Source organism: Hemiscyllium ocellatum, chromosome 5 (genome assembly GCF_020745735.1).
Source record: "Hemiscyllium ocellatum isolate sHemOce1 chromosome 5, sHemOce1.pat.X.cur, whole genome shotgun sequence".
NCBI lineage: Eukaryota > Metazoa > Chordata > Chondrichthyes > Orectolobiformes > Hemiscylliidae > Hemiscyllium > Hemiscyllium ocellatum.
Window position 1 is genome coordinate 49,361,064 of NC_083405.1, and position 21,003 is coordinate 49,382,066.

The 21,003-nt window shown below is 40.7% G+C and overlaps 1 protein-coding gene across 1 annotated transcript in view; it reads right to left on the reverse strand.

The window, feature by feature from the left end:
• Positions 1–1,288: 1,288 nt before the first annotated feature.
• The window catches only part of scin (scinderin), a 103,201-nt gene continuing 83,486 nt past the window's right edge, over positions 1,289–21,003 (reverse strand). The window contains exons 12-16 of the mRNA XM_060824740.1: positions 19,913–20,087; positions 18,378–18,499; positions 10,784–10,861; positions 7,073–7,133; positions 1,289–1,711 (exon numbers count right to left, since the gene is read on the reverse strand). Of these exons, the coding sequence (XP_060680723.1) occupies positions 1,539–1,711; positions 7,073–7,133; positions 10,784–10,861; positions 18,378–18,499; positions 19,913–20,087 (609 nt within the window). The 3' untranslated portion in view covers positions 1,289–1,538. The remainder of the gene's footprint in view (positions 1,712–7,072; positions 7,134–10,783; positions 10,862–18,377; positions 18,500–19,912; positions 20,088–21,003) is intronic.

Sequence of the window (21,003 nt, forward strand, 5' to 3'; positions counted from 1 at the left end):
GCTCCTTCGCAATCTACAGACTCAGGAAATAACACCGTCTTAGTACTCTACAAAACACTTCCTCAGGTTAAATTAATAATTATGGCTTATAATTTAAGTTTAATCAAGAGACATTTCTCAAAAAAACATGTAATCAAGAATGAACCCACTCTACTCACTATTGCTAACTTTCCGTAGGCCGCACTTAAACTGTTCACTTATCTGCTTCTGTGCTGTGACCTCTCACAGACGAGTTCCTCCAAGATCAGTTGTGAATTTTATTGTTTGTTAATTTTCCCAGTTGCACTCCGATGTCCAGCGATACATGAATTCAAACAACAAAGGCAGTAACTGTGCAGGTTCACTGCTGTGTCAGTTTCTTTCTCTCTTTTTCTTGCATGGACCTCACCATGTGCTTCCTTTGTCTGTTCTTCTCCCTTTTAAAACTGCTGTTGTTTTGACTTTTTTTTCCCCCAAAGTTCCAAAACAATGCAATAGCATATAAAACAATAATTGCTGCTCCTGGAATTCAAGGAACTCACCTCCAGTACCTTAAATACCTCAAAAAAGGAGCAGGTGTTACAGCTAGAAATTTTTCCCGTTCTCCATCTTGGATTACCCAGAATCCTATATGTGTGCAATATCAAAAAACTGATGGTATTATATCAACTGCAGAGTCTGCCTCTCAATGAAAATTGCATTACCCATTTTTTACCCCATTATTCCCCATCTTAATAAAAGGAATAATTACCCATTCCCATGTTAAACATTAGCAAAATACAAAAAAAATTAAATGCCAGTGATCAATAATGAAACTTTAGCAGCAACAGTAACTCAGGATGCTTTGTGTTATGTATTTTTGATTTCATAACACTTCAGTTGGAGAGTTACATCTTAAATAAATTACAGATTGCACAGAACAAGAGATCATAACATTTTCCAGTGAAACTAATTGTATAAGCTGTCACTTGGAAATCAATTACTCCAGGTTCACACTGAATGGATCAATTTAAAATAATCCATTAACATGAGCATATGCTAGTTAGGAACCAAGTGGGTGAATTTTAAATTACATCGTAACTTCAGAGGTTGAGCTGTGGAAACTGTGGCACATTGAAGCATACCACTATAAAAGATCACCTCTCCAGTGCTCTGATTTACAATGAAAATGAAGGCTTTATGCCTTGATTTTTCTTTTATGCAGAATGTGTAATGATAAATGTGACACTTTAAATTATTTGGCTTATTTTTGTTCATTAGCTGTGTTGATAGCTGTAGGATTTAGCTCCTTGAATATGGATGTAAACAGTTTTCTTTCTCAACAGCTGCTTTTATTATTTAAATGTAATCATGGAATCGAAATAACACATGTGACAAAATTTAACAGATTACAAATTAACAAAAGCACACCAAAAGCATTAGAAAAACAACAAAAATACTTTCAAATTTGGAATTAAGCAGACATTTTGTATTATTATTATTATTATTTTTATGGCTACATACTTTTGAAGAACATTTGCAATTTTTCTTCAAGTACCAAACAATCAGCTGCTGGAACTCTATGACACTTTGAGTGAAGCCATAACTTTTGTCATGCTGTCTCCTGCCCACTTGTTTGAGTCCCAGGCGAGGAACCAACCTGTGAACGTTGGGGGCTCATTCCCTTGTTTCACTATAACAATTGGAGTCCTTTTGTCCCTTCCAGATGGATCTGAATCAATGTAATGTTTTGCTGATATGGGAAAGAAAACAGATCAATGTCATAGATTGTGCAGTAAACAATGAATGTTTTGTTCATGAGCATTTTCCTAATAAAGATCTGTACATCTCCTTGAGAATGGAAACTGCAAGAACTGTGGATGCTGTAAATCAGAAACAAAAACAGAATTTGCATGGAAAAGCTTAGCAGGTCTGGCAGCATCTGTGGAAAGAAATCAAATTAATATTTCGGATCCCGCGATCCTTCCTCAGAACTCAGTTCTGGAAAGATCACTGAACCTGAAACATTAACTTCAATTTCTCTTCACAGATGCTGCCAAACCTGTTGAGCTTTTCCAGAAATGTTTGATTTTGTTCTTGAGAATGGACGTTTGATCACTTTCAGTGCTTTGCAGTGACTGCCTTAGTCACCTCCAATATTTTTACGAAAGAACCAAAAAACCTATGAAATTGCATTAATAAATTTAAATATCCGGAGATTTCCTGATCAAAGTCATACTTGGAGCATTGGTAACAGATCCATGTTCAAAAATATAAAGAACCATAATATAAAGAACCATAATATAGAGTCATAGAGATGTAAAGCATGGAAACAGATCCTTCGGTCCAACCCGTCCATGCCGACCAGATATCCCAACCCAATATAGTCCCATCTGCCAGCACCCGGCCCATAGCCCTCCAAACCCTTCCTATTCATATACCCATCCAAATGCCTCTTAAATGTTGCAACTGAACCAGCCTCCACCAATTCCTCTGGCAGCTCATTCCATACACATACCACCCTCTGTGTGAAAACGCTGCTCCTTAGGTCTCTTTTACATCTTTCCCCTCTCATCCTAAACCTATGCCCTCTAGTTCTGGACTCCCTGACCCCAGGCAAAAGACTTTGCCTATTTACCCTATCCATGCTCCTCATAATTATGTAAACCTCCATAAGGTCACCCCTCATCCTCCGACGCCTGTTCAGCCTCTCCCTGTAACTCAGATCCTCCAACCCTGGCAACATCCTTGTAAATCTTTTCTGAACCCTTTCAAGTTTCACAACACCTTTCTGATCGGAAGGAGACTAGAACTGCATGCAATATTCCAACAGTGGCCTAACCAATGTCCTGTATAGCCGCAACATGACCTCCCAACTCCTGTACTCAATACTCTGACAAATAAAGGAAAGCATACTATGAAATACTACAAAAGTGTTTCAAACTTCAAACAAGAGATATTTTGTGCAAGGAGTAAGGAGGGGCAGGAGTATCTGAAAATACAGTCTAGGAGCAGAAATTGGTCATTCAGCCCCTTGAATCTGATCCACCAGTCAACAAAATCATGGCTGATTATTTTGTGTTTTCAATTTTACATTGCCACCTATCCCCAGAGCACTTTCGATTCCCTTACCTTTAAAAGTATTCAGTGACCCCACCACCTCCACCTTCTGAGGGAAAGTTCCAAATTCATACAGCCCTCAGAGGGAAAGATTTCCTCATCTCTCTGTTGAAACAGAGACCCTTAATTTTTAAACAGTGACCCCAGTTCTGGACTTACCCACAAGAGGAAACAACCTTTTGTCGACCAAGTCACCACTCACTCTTTGAAATTCTAGAGGAAACAAGCCCAGGCTGTCCCTCTAACTTCATTAAAAAAACTCACTGACTCAATCTAGTGAACCTCTGGTGAAGCTCCTCAAAGGCAGTTATATCCTTCCTTAAATAACGAGGCTGAAACTGTACACAATATTTGTGATGTGGTCTCACCCCCATTACTCTACAAAACCGAAGCAGAACATTCTCAATTTTATGCTCAGTTTCTCTCCTAACAAAGGTTAAAATTCCATTAAACTTCTTAATTGCATATTGTACCTGAGTTACCTTCAAAAGAGGTCTTTAAAGAGAAAATCTAAACAATTCACTACAACAGCAAGGTATGTGATGTCAAGATACTAGATCCATTTAAGAGGTAACAAAAAAATGGTTGGGTTGTTTTTTTGGTAACCAGGCATCTTGGGGCAAACAAAGTTAATTAACAAATGAAAAGAAGATACAATAGAGTAAACCAAACACTGTCACCATGTGGCACATTCAACATGCTAAATGGAATAGACTTCAACAGGATCTAGCAACTCGAGACTTGGACATCCATGAGGCACTGTGGGCCACCAACAGCAGCAGAATTGTACTCCAGCAATCTGCAACCTCATGGCCTGGCATATCCCCACTCAACCATTACCATCAAATGAGGGGATGAACCCTGGTTCAATGGAGAATTCAGGAGGGCATGCCAGGAACAGCACCAGGCATATCTTAAAATGAGGTGTCAAGCTGGTGAAGCTAAAAAGCAGGACTACTTAACATGCCAAACAGCATAAGAATAAATTATAGAGCTAAGCAATCACACAACGGATCAGATCTAAGTTTTGTAGTCCTTCCACTTCTGGTCGTGAACGGTGGTGGTCAATTAAACAGCTCACTGAAGGACCAGACTTCACAAATATGCCCATCCTCAATGACGGAACAGCACAGCATATCAGTGCAAAAGCTAAGGCATTAACTGTAATCTTCAGCGAGAAGTGCCACGTGGATGATCCATCTTGGCCTGCTCCAGTGGTTCCCAGCATCACAGATGGCAGTCTCCAATCAATTCAATTCATTTCACATGTTATCAACAAATGATTGGAGGCACTGGATAGCGCAAAGGCTATCAGTCCTAACACCAGTTCAGCAATAGGACTGAAGACTTGTGCTCCAGAACTTACCACTCCCCTGGCCAAACTCTTCTCGTACAGTTACAAGACTGGGACTTATCCAACAATCTGTAAAATTACTCAGGTATATCCTGTACACAAATAGCAGGACAAATCCAAGCAGGCCAATTACTGACCATCAGTCCACTCACAATTATCAGTAAAGCGATGGAAAGTGTCACAACCAATGCTAAGAGCAATACCTGATCAGCTATAACCTGTTCAATGACACCCAGTTTGGGTTCTGTCAGGGGCCACTAAATCCTAACTACATTAAAGCCTTGTATCAAACATGGAGCAAACAAATACATTTCAGAAATGAGGCAAGAGTGACAGCCCTTTTTCATGGACCTATTACATAATTGAATTCAATTGTATTCAGCTTTAAGTAACCTCTTCAAGGGTTTATTCCAACATTTCTGGTCTGAAACTAACACTGACTCTTTACTTTAAGGACATGTCATTACATCACCCTTTCCTCCTCAGGAGCACTAGTCTGTACAGCCTTTTCACTCACACACACATACACAACACACACACACATTTATATATATACAGAATGCCACCTACCAGAAGATCTCCTGGGTCACTAGTGATCTGACATATTGGGGAAGCTTATTTTCTGCCTGTAATCATTGTATGCCAAGCATGGTCTCCTGCAAGCTGTATCTCTTGCTAATCCCCTCTATCTTATGGTGCCAAATTTCTCTACAGTGGGCTGTTGCTATTTCAGTTGCTGCTAAGTCTGTTATTGCTGCTCCTCATGGTCCTCATCTGAGGTCCAAAGCAATCTAGTGTAAGTGGGACACATGCTCTGATGGATCAGAGCTTCAAAGTGCTGACCAGACATACAATCCTCCAAAGTGTAGGTATTTTGAAGTCATTTCTTAACACAAATATTGTTTAAAAAGTTCTTCACACATGCTGACAAACCAACAGCTGTGAAGAGTCAGTATTTATTATCACATTTCTCTATCATGTCTTCAATATTCTCAATTCCTGTGGTATTCTTGCCTGGCTTTCACTCAGAAGTGCCAAGCAATTTGGGACACCCGTAGATGGTAAATTGCAAAAAATAAAATTAATATCACTGTAATTGAGCGATTAACACATTGCAGTTGACAACCCACTTTTCCTAAGGATTTTTACATGTAATCAGCCTAATGCACTGAAGTTAAGTGATGAAGTTGGTGGGTTGGAGTCCTAATGGGCTTGCATTTTTCTAGGGCTTAATTTTCCACCAAGCCCAAACCCACACCCACAAGTTCACCTTTGTTAAAGTTCCTCCCAGGAATTTTACAGTGTCATTTTTAAAGGTTCAAATTAGAGGATTTAAAGTGGTTCTTAAATGAATGACTTTTATCTTTTAATTTTTAAACATCAAACAAAGTAATTGTATGTGTGTCACCTGACCACATAAAATTATAGTTGTTAATTTAAGACTTATCAACCTAATGCACTGAAGTTAAGTGAGGAAGTTAGCGGGTTGAAGTCCTAATGGGCTTGCATTTTTCTAGGACTTAATTTCCCACCAAGCCCAAACCCACACGTTCACCTATTTTAAAAGTTCTCCCAGAAATTTTAGCATGTCATTTTTAAAGGCTCAGAGTAGAAGATTTAAAGTGGTTCTTAAACAATAAATATGAATTTTATGTTGCTATTTGGATTGCTTACGGTTGTTGCAAAAGGTTGTTAAAGATCTGAGGGCCACTAATAGTAAAAATGACACAGCTGTGCACAATATACCTTCTGATAGTTCAATGGTACTGATGAAATAATAATAGTTCACATGCAGGAAATAACACAAAGGATGTAATCATAAATTTCAGATCTATGCTTATGTAACAGCATAAAAACTCCACTTGAAGGGAACTGAATTACTTTTATCTTTTAATTTTTAAACATCAAACAAAGTAATTGTACATGTGTTACCAGATCACATAAAACTATAGTTGTTAATTTAAGATAACTAAAAACAGGTGCAGAATCAAAAATTAAATCTGTGCATGGTACAGTAGGAGAAATAACCACAGCAAACACTGCTGTTCCATTGGGAAGAATTGCTTGCATCTCTATAGGAATTGATTGGAATAGACAGATTTCATTAGGGAAATGGTGTATTAATATTGCACACAGCAGTATAAATGGCATTATTAAATACGTTCTTGATATTGAAACTGAAAGACAGTGCCAATGTAGATTTTTACCAGTTTAGATTTATGCCAAGTTGTCTGATGCTATTCATCAAGGCTGAAAAGGAACATGAGTACAAATGAATATTTGTGAGCTTCCCATGGCTTCACTGGTAAAGCATTATGAAAGTGAATAATCCCAGTTCAATCCCTGGCCTGTGCTGATTTGGCTGGACTCAGCTGGGATAGCAGTAATGGCCTCAGGATAATGCCCAGTTCTTGTGAAATTGTATCCAAACACAAGCCTGAAACTGCAGTTGGACCAGAGGCAATATTGAAAGACAGAATCCACGTGAAGGGAATTAGGGGAATAGTGATGTTTACATTCTCTGGGTCAGGTGAACTCTTTTCTATTGATCACTCCTATTGTAGCTGCATGAAATGATTCTCTGTTAATCCTTATCTTTCGAAAATTGCAGTAGGAGACATAAGGAGAATTCACACTTACCTGATTTCACTGATTCAGTTTTTTCCGTTTCATTGGCATCATTCCCAATCCAGACAAACACCTAATTATTAACAGACAATTGCTTTACTGACCTCAGATTGTAGTGGAAATATTTCATGCACTGCATTCATTCTTTCAAAATTATTTAAGTAGTTACTTTGCATGTTGGCAGCTATATATATCAAAAAAACACCTGCTCTAATATTTCATCAGCTGCTTCAGCAGACAATCAGAAATATTGATTAGGTATGGTTACAATAGAAATGCATTTACCAGATGCCATTTAAAAACAATTGTTTTGATTTGTTTTAATTTGAATTAGATCGTTAACTCTGTATGGATGGAATCTCATTTGAAAGACACATTAAGTGACAATGTTACAAAGGAAAACAACATGAGGGAAATAATGGAAAATGTCCAAAACTAAGCACGGTCATCACTGAGCACAATTAACATACTTTTGTTTATTTTGATATAGGTTGCATGAAATTTGCTCTGCCTGCTAACTTAAATGATAGTAGAACACATCCTGATTCTCACCATGTGCATGCTTTAATAGGGAAAAAAAAACTCCCAGGTTCTGATAAGTTGGGACCACTTAAAGCCAGACACTACCTCTTAGACATTCTGATTGCAGTATGTAGTGGGAATAGTTAGGGAAAAGAATCTCTAACCTACAAGAAGACTGAAGATAACACAAAAAGACTAAGTGAATACTCCAAGACTCAATGCCAAGTCAGTGGTTTTGTGCAGGAAGTGGAGAGCTTCCTTAACCAAATGGGACCAGGAGATCTTCTAGACAAACACTGAGAAAGTAATGGGAGCAGGTAGGTAGAAAAGTGAAGGATCAAGGCTTTCCTGCCAGTGATTGATCCCAGCATTGTAGCTTTAAGGAGCTCAGTTCAGCATTATATATGGTTCAGAAAGCGGTCAAGGTCATTGAATGTGGTTTCAAATGTTTAATCCCATTAAATGTATCAAAGCCTAAAGTACTGCTCCATTCATCAAGCCTCCATTATCGCACAATGCCATGTCAGCCATATCACCTCAACACATGGCACCACATTCACTCACAGACTTCTTTTTCTCTTATAGGACAATGTAATTTAGCACCCAATTAACAGGTGGAAACACTTGGATGTGATAGAAGAGATCATGCTGGCCAGTGGCAGACTTGAAACCAGACTATTGTGGTATTTTCATAACTAGTCATCGTTCTGACACTGCATATCGTCTTCATATTACCATCTCTTTACATAAAACTGAAAATAGTGTGAATATTCACCTTCTGCTTTCTCCCTTCCCTCCCCTCAGCCCCATCTCTGTGCTCTTTTTCTTTCAGATATCTAAAAACTATCACCTGGCCCAGTTATGGTAGGGAAATCTGGAGTCTAAAAGGAACAAGAAACAGATGCTAAAGAACACAGTAACTTGACCTCATATTTTCACTCACAGGTGATGTGGCACAGTGTGCAACATTCAAGGGTGACATAGAAATGGGATCTGCCTGTGATAGATCATTGGACCTGAGTGGCCTGCAGCTAGCGAATAGAAAAAGGGTAACCTGGGTGCCAGCTTTCCCGAAACTAATGTCACACACAGCTCCTGCTGCAGAGGGCTCTGATGGATAGCATTTATGAAAAAGTTGATGGGCATACAAAATTAAATGCTAGATATATTAACCAGCCTATTGTAAAGCTTGCTCTACAAGTTGTTAAGGAGCAACTTGGCACAGGGCTTTGCCCAGAGCTTGGAGCCCATCCTTTCCAGTATTTAAGTGGTTGTAAATTCAGTGAAAAAGTATGCAAACCCCAAACATGATATAGTCTGATGACTGATGTCTCAACTTCCAGTGGAACTTGGGCAGAAATTCCCAATGTCTGAGTGTTGTAGTGCAAGCTGAGACAGAGATGGTGCAACATCAGTTTGGCACCATGAAAGGTCAAACTGCTAACATCATGACTGCAAAAAATACTGTTCTTAGCAGTTTTCAGGATCCCATGACAGTCCAAAGTGTTTTCCTTCAATAGATTACAGATGTGTGACTTCAGTGAAATGGTAGTGGTTACATAGAAAATGAATCTGATAACCTTTGACCTTAGTACAGTATCATTTGACCAATACTATTCCAGTTACCTGTCAACCAGTAGCCCACCCATGCTGATAAAGTGATGCTCAAAGCCATGCTTCTAGAGCCAAAATTCCTTCAAGATTATTTGTAGTCTTCTTCACTGAAAGTCAATTGTGTTCTGGTAGCCATACTTTAACCATTGGTGTAGCATTGCATAGGAGCAATAGGACATGCAAAGACAATTGCAAGGCAGGAGCTATTGGAATACACAGGACAATTAGCTGACCTTTGCATGGAATATTGAATGCATGGATTTATAAAGCTGGTTTTAAATAGTTGTTTGTAATGAGATTTTAATCAACATTTCAATGAGAGGCGGAAATCATTGAGTCATAAAATCGTTGCAGCACAGATGGAGGGCATTTGACCGACTGTGTCTATGGTGCTTCTCCCAATGAGCATCTCATTCAGTCCTCATACTTTTGCTTCATTTACTAATTACTGCATATCTGTGCCCTCTTGGGCTCGGTCCTTTCATGAGTCTGAATATTTTCACCCTAGTTATTGTGTCCAGACTTCTCATGATATTGAATATTGGATTTAAATCTCCTGTCAGCATTCACTTCAATAAAAATAGTGCCAAATTCTCAGTTATGTCATATTTACTGAAATTCCTCATCGCTGGAACCATTTATGTAAACTTTTGCACCCTCTTCAATGTCATCTTATCCTTCCTAAAGTATGGCACCCAGAACTCAAAGCAACACATCAGCTGAGGCCATACAAGTGCTGTATAAAAATTTAACACAATCTCCTTGTCTTGTATTCTATGCCCCTACTGAATGTCGTACAACGGGTGATTATGCTTGGGCTCACTGGTATTGTAGTCAGATTAGCTGATACTAGACAGTCCAGCTGCAAAAGGGATGCATTCTCCACTCAACCTCATCCAACTTTTTCCTCTGCTTCCTGCTCAGCTGCTCACAATATGCCTGTTCTGCATTATCTGGTACTGCTCACATCCATGCTAGTGCACTGACCAATGAGTATAACATCTCAGTAAATGAGCAGAGAGCAGAAGCAATATTTCTTCCATGCCATGTCTATCAGTTCGCAAATAAAAGGGGATCTCAGCTCCACTTTATGCTACCACCCAGTGAATCAGGAAATGTATATCTCTTTCTTGCATTCATTGTGTGCATGTTATCTTCTATGGTGAAGCCTCATAGAATGATACTAACCTTGGTGCCCTTTGCAAAACCGCAGTCAAGATCAGGAACTTACTCAATAAGGAATCACAGATGTAACCCTCTGAGATAATCTTAGGGTTGAGCTAATTCAGTTTAGTTTAGTCTTTTAATTCAATTTAATTGAACTGGTTCCAGCAGATGAAACACATAAACAGGCTCAGAAGAAATGAATCTAAGGAGCAAAGTTAGCAAATAGGTTGCTTAGCAAATAGTTTTGTGGAAAGCTAATTCAGAGGAATTAATGCCTGACTACAAACATATCAGAGAAAACCAGCAAAACCCATAAATTATGTGGGAGTGAGTGGGATCTTGGCTGAATTTTATGCCTGCATCACATTCATCGCATATATTAATTCTACTGTAGGGGTTTAAAAGACTTTCTAAACAGACCTGATCCCAAACATCCAATAACATGACATCATCTTCAGCTAAGTCATCTTGTGTAAACTCCCCGGGAACTTCCTCAATCTGAAAGGAGGAAAATATTGTCACATTGCTTATTAACACACCACATAAAAAATATTACTGACAAACAAATTTTGCAAAATGACAATAATGCCAGCATGAGAAGCCAGAACTATAATACAACAAACTGGATTTATTATATTTTAAACTGTACGGTTATTGCAGATTTGTGTGTATGAGTTGTTGCAGAAGCTAAGTCAGTTCTAGTCTTTGTACAGATAATAATCAAGTTGAAGTTTACAGTTGCAACATCTGAGGTAAATGCGATCTTTATGCCTGGATAATAAACAGATGACTCCCAAAAGATATTAAACGAAAACAGAACACACACTTTCAGAGAATCACAGCTGTATTACATTCAGTGTAGCTCAGAAAATTCATAAACACACAGGTCCATGTGGAATTTTTCAAATTTAATTTAAAGTAATGAGGCACAAATACCTTATCGCAGAGTTTCATGTCTCAACCAATATTAGAATGATCGATATTAGAAATGGTGGATGAGATCTGAATTCAGGATTCTGACCCCTTTCTTATTGTTTAGGATTTTTATGGTCATGAAATAAGGGTGCAGGGAGTGAGCCCTTGTGTACAGAATTGTGCAGGGGATTATTTCAGATTGTCCGCTAATTTGATGGAGTCAGGCCTGTTTTGGCAGGTGGGCTTCATGTCACCTTGGAGGAGAAGAATATTATGGGGAATCCCCAGTCTTAAGCGGGGAACCAAAAAATAGTCACTTGGTTGTTGAATTCTTTTATTAACAACCTTTGAAAAACATAAAACACCTATCCTTGATCACTGAATAGCTGTATTTTAAGTTGTACATACTTTAACAGCAATGATTGATTCGAAAGCTTTTCCAGCAAAGGTAAGTCAACCATCAGATTAATGACCGTTATGTCAGAGTTGGCATGCAATAGCATACTTATTCCAAATGAGGAAGTGCCATAGTGCATTCAAAACTATGGGAAATTCCATTAGGGAAACTCTCCTGTCATGTTTTGAATTAAGATTTAAATATCCAATGATCTTTAGCTTTGAAAATAATTGTCTTGGCGTTGAATATTAAACAAACAGGAGCAAGTACTTAATTGACAATCTGCATGCAATGGAAATAAAGTATCGACAGCACCTTAAAAAATAGGCCATACATGGTTTCCGATTCAATAGGCTCCATTATTAACATTTCCCAGGATTTGTTTTGATAGCTAATGCTCTTATGAATGATTGGTTGATTTCCCAGAGTGCAAAAACAGTTATCTCAACGGGAAGGGATATAGGGTTGTTTTCACATTTGGAATGATTAGTATAGTTAGATAGTTTTAAAACGTTATTAAGGAGTGTCTGTTGTTGCGTTGAAAGTGGATAGGTGTTTGTTGTTTTCACAGTTTAATCATATTAGGTAGTGCTATAGAACAAAGGTACCTAGGGGTTCAGATGCATAGTTCTTTGAAATTTGCTACTTATATAGATAGATGGTTAAAAAGGCATGTTGCATGCTTGCCTTCATTGCTTAGTCCTTTGAGTATAGTATGGGAAGTCATGTTGTAGTTGTACAGGACATTGGTGAGGCCTCTTCTGGAATACTGTGTCCAATTCAGGTTACCCAGTTATAGGGAGGATATTATTAAGCTGGAGAGAGCTCAGAAGAGATTTACCAGATATTGCCAAGTATGTAAGGTTTGATTATAAAGAAAGGCTGGATAGGGTGAGACTCTCTTCACTGGACAGTAGGAGGTTCAGAGGTGACCTGATGGAAGTTTATAAAATAATGAGAAGTATAGATAGAGATAATGGGAATTGTTTTTTTTCCCCTAGGATGAGGGATTTCAAGAGTAGGCACCACACGTTTTAAGTGAGAGGACAGAGATTTGAAAAAGACAGGTGGGGCAAACGTTTTACACAGAGGATGGTTCACGTGTAGAATGAACTTCCTGAGGAACTGGTGGATGTGGGTACTATTACACCATTTAAAATATATTTGGCTAAATGTATGAATAGGAAAGGTTTGGAGGTATATACTCCAGGAGCAGGCAGATGGGACTAGTGTAGTTTGGGATTATGTTTGGCATGGACTGATTGGACCAAAGGATCTGTCTCTGTGCTGTATAACTCTATGGCTCTCATTGAAAATGATGAATTTGGTGGTTTACATAGAATAGGGCTGCAATGTGGGATGACTTGTCACTGGATCCGAAACATTAATTTTGCTTTCTCTCCACAGATGCTGCCAGATCTGCTGAGTTTTTCCAGTAATTTCTGTTAACTGTTTCAGGAGCTGATACAGACACAAAGGGATGAACAGCCACTTTCTGTACAGTAAAGTCTATGATTCTATCACATTGGGGGTTTTACTTTTTTTGAAGTAATTTCATGGAAGAGTTTCTGTTTGTGAATATGCAAGTTCTCTTGAATTGTTAAAGTCTTTTTTTTTATGTGCATCTCAAAGATATCTGGAGGTCCGTTCTGAGTCAACACTAGGATAAGTGATTATGGAGAAAGTGAGGACTGCAGATGCTGGAGATCAGAGCTGAAAATGTGTTGCTGGAAAAGCACAGCAGGTCAGGCAGCATCCAAGGAGCAGGGGAATCAACGTTTTGGACATGAGTCCTTCTTCAAGAATGAGGAGAGTGTGCCAAGCAGGCTAAGATAAAAGGTACAGAGGAGGGACTTGGGGGAGGGGCATTGGAAATGCGATAGGTGAAAGGAGGTTAAGGTGAGGGTGATAGGCCGGAGTGGGGTTGGGGGCAGAGAGGTCAGGAAGAAGATTGCAGGTTAGGAAGGTGGTGCTGAGTTCGAGGGTTGGGACTGAGACAAGGTGGGGGGAGGGAAAATGAGGAAACTGGAGAAGTCTGAGTACATCCCTTGTGGTTGGAGGGTTCCTAGGCGGAAGATGAGGTGCTCTTCCTCCAGCCGTCGTGTTGCTATGGTCTGGCGATGGAGGAGTCCAAGGACCTGCATGTCCTTGGTGGAGTGGGAGGTCACTTTCTGCGGGATGGAGGCAACATGAAAATGGTTTGTTGGTACCAGGGACATTAGAGGGCATGTGGAGTGGGGGTTAGGGATCGATCGCTGAAACTTTAAGGCATGATAGTCATCACTTAAAACTGGTCCTTCTGCTTTGCATCAAATATTCATACTCCGCCAACATTTATTACAATAACTGGTTAAATTATGAACGATCAGCTGCAATGGTAGTACTGACAATGAAAACTATTAGATAGAAACAATTTAAAAGATAAATGTAGAAGATTTCAAGTGATGGATCTGTAACTATTTACTTTGGTAGGCGTTCCACTGAGGGATTGTCCTTTGGAAGAAAGATTGTTGATACCATTTCTTGGAAACAAATAGCCTCTGCAGTTTGTGTGGATGACATCCTTGTGTTTTGCCATTGCTTGCGGGCAGCAAGTATGTGTTGCTGTCAATTTTCATCAGTCCATTCCACATTTTACAGAAAATATTCCATCAAACCAGGTCAATATCCTAGTATGATGAGGAAGTGTACCAACCTGCCAGCCTCAACAGGTGATGAACCTGATTCAACATCATCCTGCCATCCCAGAACAATAATATAGTGAGCAGGGTCACTTTAAAGGAGATGGGTCTGCCAATTCAGGAAGATACCAGCCTCCCCCTTCATGCCATCATGCCATCTTCAAGAAGATCTGCATCTTAATTTTTTTGTATGTGTATTTCAGCATCATTCCAAAGGCACAGGGCAGTCTTTCTCACTCAAATGGCAATTCCTCAAGGAGAAACTGTATCAGTGAATCAGGCTTTCCATCTTTACCTACATGTACTTCTGGCAGTTGAATAATTTATTTTGATGCTCTGCTAGCCTGAGGATACCAAAGTCATAGCTAGCATTCTGGCTGAACAAGGTAACTCAGCAAAAACTAAGCTGGAATTCAATGCCACTCATATGCATTTACTCCAGAATCATTGAGGATAGGTTTTGGGATAAACATAAGTTTCACATTAACACTACAGAAGGAAATGTGGGGAAATGTTAGAATGAGCAATGATGCAGAGCAAAATCTTTAAAAATGCATTTCATTTGTCGAAACCATGTTGACATTTAGTTGGCATCTTGTCTTTTACCTCTATGTGGTGGGTTTTCCAACAGGGTGTCACTATTACATGAAAGACTGAGAGCATGCAAATCTTGGAAATGGGTAACTTTCCAGTTCCTGCATGGACATTGTTAAATGTGGTAAACAAAATGATGTAAACTATCGAAACAATAACATACATCTGTTTAGTATTGCTTTGTAAAATGTGGAATGGTCATTGTGTCCACACTAGCACTCTGCAATGGTAACTCAACTGGGCTCACCCTCCAAATCCTTCATCCTAGTCTGGCAATTTGTTTTTCTCTTGGTGAGAAATTGCGATTGAAGATTTTTATGTATGTGCAAAATGACAGAAAAATCTGCAGTGGGAAATTCCTTTGACAATGCAATGGCACATTTGCTGCATGGTACATTATATAGCCATACAAGTCAACAACTCACAAGTTGGATATTAATCTATAATGAGGTAGCTGGTTGAAACATGCAGTTCATATGCTACAGGCAGACTTCCAGGGCATCACTTTTGCTTGTTTATGTAAGGGAAGAATCAAAGCAGTCAGGACAGATTGTGTCCTTGATCATGTCCTGCAGCCAAGAAATGTACCAGTGGCAAGACCAGCTTCAGGCAGTCTTCTCTCCACTAGAAGACGGAAATAAATGTATATACAAATGGATCATTAATAGCAATTTCTCAGGCACATTCCTATTTTGTCATTGGTGATTTGATCTATAGCTGTTTGGAAGATTACTAGGTAAATCCAGTTTATTGCCCAGCAGTAGCCCGATTTTTTAAATTCATTCATGGGATGAGGGCATCACTGACCAGGTCATTATTTAATGTCCATCCCTTAATTGCCCAGAGGGCACTTAGGAATCAATCACATTGCTGTGGATTTGGAGTCACATTTAGGCCAGACCCATGTAAGGATGGGAATATCCTTCCCTAAAAGACATTAATGAACCGGCTGGATTTTCCCTGACAGTCAACAATGGATTCATGGTTATCATTAGACTCTCAATTCTGGATTTTGAATTCAAATTCCATCATCTGGTGTAGTGGAATTTGAACCAGGGATCCCAGAATATTAGAGGAGCAAGAAAATCGACATTTTGGGCAGGAATCCTTCATCAGAAATGAGGCTGGAAGCCTCTGCATAAACCGCATCATCCCTCCAAAGCATCTCATCTACATCCTGCACCTCTGCCCTCAAACCCCACCCCTCCAACCATCCTGACCTTCCACCCCACGAATCTCTGCATAAATCGTGTCATCTGCCGACATTCCCACCACCTACAAACCGACCCCACCACCAAGGGTATATTTCCCTCCCCACGCCTATCCACTTTTCGCAAAGACCATTCCGTCTGTAACTACCTAGTCAGGTCCATGCCCCCCAACAACCCACCCTCCCCTCCTGGCACCTGCCCCTGCCACCGCAGGAATTGCAAAACCTGCGCACACACCATAAGATCATAAGACATAGGAGTAGAAGTAAGGCCATTCTGCCCATCGAGTCCACTCCGCCATTCAATCATGGCTGATGGGCACTTCAACTCCACTTACCAGCATTCTCCCCATAGCCCTTAATTCAACACGTGCCCCCCCTCACCTCCATCCAAGGCCCCAAAGGAGTTTTCCACATCCATCAAAGTTTCACCTGCACTTCCACAAGTCATTTATTGTATCCGTTGCTCTCGATGCGGTCTCCTCTACATTAGGGAGATTGGAGCCTTTTTGCAGAGCGCTTCAGGGAACATCTCTGGGACACCCGCAACAATCAACTTCACTGCCCTGTGGCTGAACATTTCAACTCCCCCTCCCACTCTGCTGAGGACATGCAGGTCCTGGGCCTCCTCCACTGCCACTCCCTCACCATCTGACGCCTGGAGGAAGAACGCCTGATCTTCTGCCTCGGAACACTTCAACGCCAGGGCATCAACTAGACTTCGGAGTTGAAAATGTGTTGCTGGTTAAAGCACAGCAGGTTAGGCAGCATCCAAGGAACAGGAAATTCGACGTTTCGGGCCAGAGCCCTTCATCAGGAATGAGGAGAGGGTGCCAGGCAGGCTAATCCTCTTCCTGACCTCTCCGCCCCCACCCCACTCCGGCCTATCACCCTCACCTTGACCTCCTTCCACCTATCACATCTCCATCGCCCCTCCCCCAAGTCCCTCCTCCCTACCTTTTATCTTAGCCTGCCTGGCACCCTCTCCTCATTCCTGATGAAGGGCTCTGGCCCAAAAGGTCGAATGTCCTGTTCCTTGGATGCTGCCTAACCTGCTGTGCTTTAACCAGCAACACATTTTCAGCATCAACTGGACTTCACCAGTTTCCTCATTTCCCCTCCTCCCACCTTACCCTCGTTCCAAACATTTACACAGTACCCATCCTCATGACCTGTCCCATTTGTCAATCTTCCTTCCCACCTATCCGCTCCACCCTCCTCTCCGACTAATCACCTTTACCCTTTCCCCCATCCACCTTCTCCACAGTACCCCCTCCCATTTATCTCTCCACCAACCACCTCCCCCACCCCCCCCACCAAACCTGGCAGCTTCCACCATCATTCCTGATGAAGGGCTCCTGCCTGAAACATTGATCTTCCTACTCCTCAGATGCTGCATGCCCTGTTGTGCTTTTCCAGCACCACTCTAATCTTGACTCTAATCTCCAGCATTTGCAGTCCTCACTTTCGCTTATACCAGAATTATCTGGGTCTCGAGATTAACAGTCCAGAGATAATACCACCAGGCCTTTGCCTCTCCTGTATGAAAAGATATGGCAACCTCTGGGGCCCCAGCAATTATTTTGGCAAGTTTTCTCTCCACAATTAGAATTTTTAAGGATTTTAAAGCATTTCTTCAGCCTTCTGAGTGTAGTCTTCATGAGCAGTGGTCACCATTTTGTTTTAGGCCTGTTGATGCTTCCAGGCCCTGATTGGACTGACAGCCCTAGTGGGGGAGTCACCATTTTGCACAGGATGACAACTCTCTGTCACAAATCATTCACGATCTGCCATCCATAACACCAAGGGGCTATCCTGCTGGCCAGCCCAGTATGTTGTGGACATACATTTCCAATCACTGCCAGGACTCAAACACTTTTACTAAAATTCTACCTACTGTTCTCGAGCAAGGTTTCTCACTCTCCTACCATTACAGGCCTCGCATTAACTTACTCCTATTTCTTTCAGTTTAATATTAAATATTCACTGGTACAATAAGCAGCTGAACATGGATTAAACTACCATTCATGAGTCATTTGTTTTGACTGCAATGAGAAATAAAACACTTGTATTTCAGACATCAACATGCTATAATTTCATAAACACAGAAATTTGAGACGGTAAAATGAAACAGGTAAAAATGTATGATTAGATTAGGGAGCTTTCACTGAAAATTAAAATGAATGCTAAACCCAATTTATTCAAAAAAGAACTTACAATGAAGCGTCCAGTCTTATTTGAACAAGCAAATAAACGGGGCTGAAAGGCATCTGCATTGCTTTGCAACAGAGCTGAGGTTTGGTAAACTTGCTTGCCTCCAAGTCCAGTCCAAAAGTCATCTGGTGAGGGAAATATTTCATAAAAATTCACAAATAATTTAAGTGGAAAAATGGAAATGAATGTGCTTTACACCCAATGGGATTTCTGATGGGCAAATCTTACTTGTATTGGCAAAGTCTGAGCAGTGTTGAATTATTTGGAGAGGTTTTTTGCCGTAAAATGTAGCAAGTTTGCTTCTCATATCGCACCAAACTTGCCTCATTAATTACTTACCTGCCCATACAACGTCTCCCATGTCCGATTTCCCCTCCATCTTACTACTCAGTAGCTGTCAGTTGTAACAGCAACATCACTTGCACCTCTTGCACTTTTAAAAGCCCTGCACAGTTCTAAAGATGAGTCATATCAGACTCACAACGTTACCTCTGTTTCTCCCTCCACAGACGAGGCCAGACCTGCTGGGGTTCTCCAACACATTCTGTTTTTCATTAAAAACCTGTTATGCACCTGGATGAGCACTGACGCTGCCCGGCTTGTCAGAGAAAGGGAAAATGGCACAGTGGTTCTTCAACAGGGACATGGAGATTGAGGTGGATAGAATAGTCCAGAGGAGAGGTGTCCTCTTCCTTAAGCTCAGGCCAGAGGAGGCCATGCCACCACATCCTGCCAGCCCATTCTGAGGTTACCATTCGGGTCAGTGCCATTTGTACAATGTGGAGGAATGGACAGCAATGCAGAAAGAAGGCCAATGACCTTCACCAAGATGAAAGCTACACTTGTTTTTTCATACCTCCTGCTCACTCTTTCACTGCTCCTGCAACCATTTCCCACTAAGGTTCGGGCTTTGCCGCTCTCACTATTGTGTGCAAATATCTTCCCAAACACAGTCGTGTTTCCCCCTCCCCACAATCTCCCATATGATTAACCCTGCGTACCTCAGTGCCACCCATTGTACTCTCACTCACTGGCCCCTTGTTATTCATGATAGGAGAAGACAGGCCATAACAGGGCAGAGAGAGCCCATTGAAATGGAGAGTACCCAATATCTGTGTCCTTACCCCTACAAGGTGAAAATCCTGGTCCTTACCAGAATGGGTGAAAGAACCACTTCTGACTAGATGCAGAAATATTCCATCCCAAAGAAGTGGTCTCATTAACCCTATTGTCACTCTCAGTCTGTATGCACCACTGCCAGAGTGCCTTCTTGCCTCTTTTCTCTTGCAGGTTCCGCTGTCGTCTCCATGACCTCAGTGGACAAGCCCCTGGATCCCCCAGAAGCACCATTCTCATCCTCTGTGGATGAGGGTATTGAGCCCTCAGGAGAGGCATCAACAAAGCTGCCTCTTGGATCATTCCCAGACTTTGCCAGACTAATTCTGCGACATATCTCACAAGTTGTTCAGATCCCTGTAAGATTTCACCCTCTGATATTTTTTTAAAAAATACATGTTTATTCACAGATGACAACTTACCAGGTTCTTCTCCTTCAACAATCCTGGTTGGCTTGTATTGCAGGACAGATGTAAGATACTTAGCTCCATTCTCTTCCTCACTACTGGCTCCTTTTCCAATCCAAACATACGTGGTTTGTGGTAGTTTTAGCACAAAAACATCATTCGAGTTCAGAGACAGAGCAACCGCATCAACCTGATAGCAGAACAGACAAAAAAAGCCATTGAATTCTGCGCAGTCATCTTTCACAAGTTTGCATATCAGATAAATGCTACAGGTTGGTACCTGTGACCTATCACTGAGAGATAACTTTAAGTAGAGAGTTTGCCAGTAATAAACATAAACAAAACGGCTGCAAGACAAAAATGCACATTTTAACCATTGAGTTAGCGGCATTATCTTGGATGTCTAATTATGAGACTAAACTGTGTCAAATTTTATGTACTATGGATGCGTCTGGAAGAAGAACTTAAAAAAATCCAAGTGGAAGTAATGGTGATATTCCTAATCTTCTTAAATAGAGGAAAGATTTCAGAGGACCTTGGCCAATGTAAATAAATGTCCCTTTTACAAAAAGGGGGAGGCATAAACTCTGGCATTGCCCATCATCATAATATCAGTAGGGAAAAGGACAGAGCTGAATCATAACATATGTAGAAAACTGTCATTTTCATTGCACTTCATGAAGGGTTTCTCTCCACACTTACAGGTTTCCTGATCAATCATCCCAAAGCTGTCTCATTAATCTATCATACCAATTACACCCCTCTCTTTGATGCCAGTCCAGTTCTGCCACTTGCCACAGCTGGAAGTACACTGCACTTCCGGAATATCCCACGATCTATGGTGTAAGTACCATTACACACCCATGCAGACCTTCCCTCATACACAAGCTTTTTCTCATATGCATACATACACCTCCCGCACAACAACACACACACCCTCTCACACATATCCCATCACGCTCACTCACACACTTAACCAAGTTTACATACACACACATATACACACATACCCTATCACATGCACTCACACCCACACGCACACACTCACATGCAGACTCAACCTACATGCACACACATATAAGCTTATGGAGTGAATTTGATTTTGC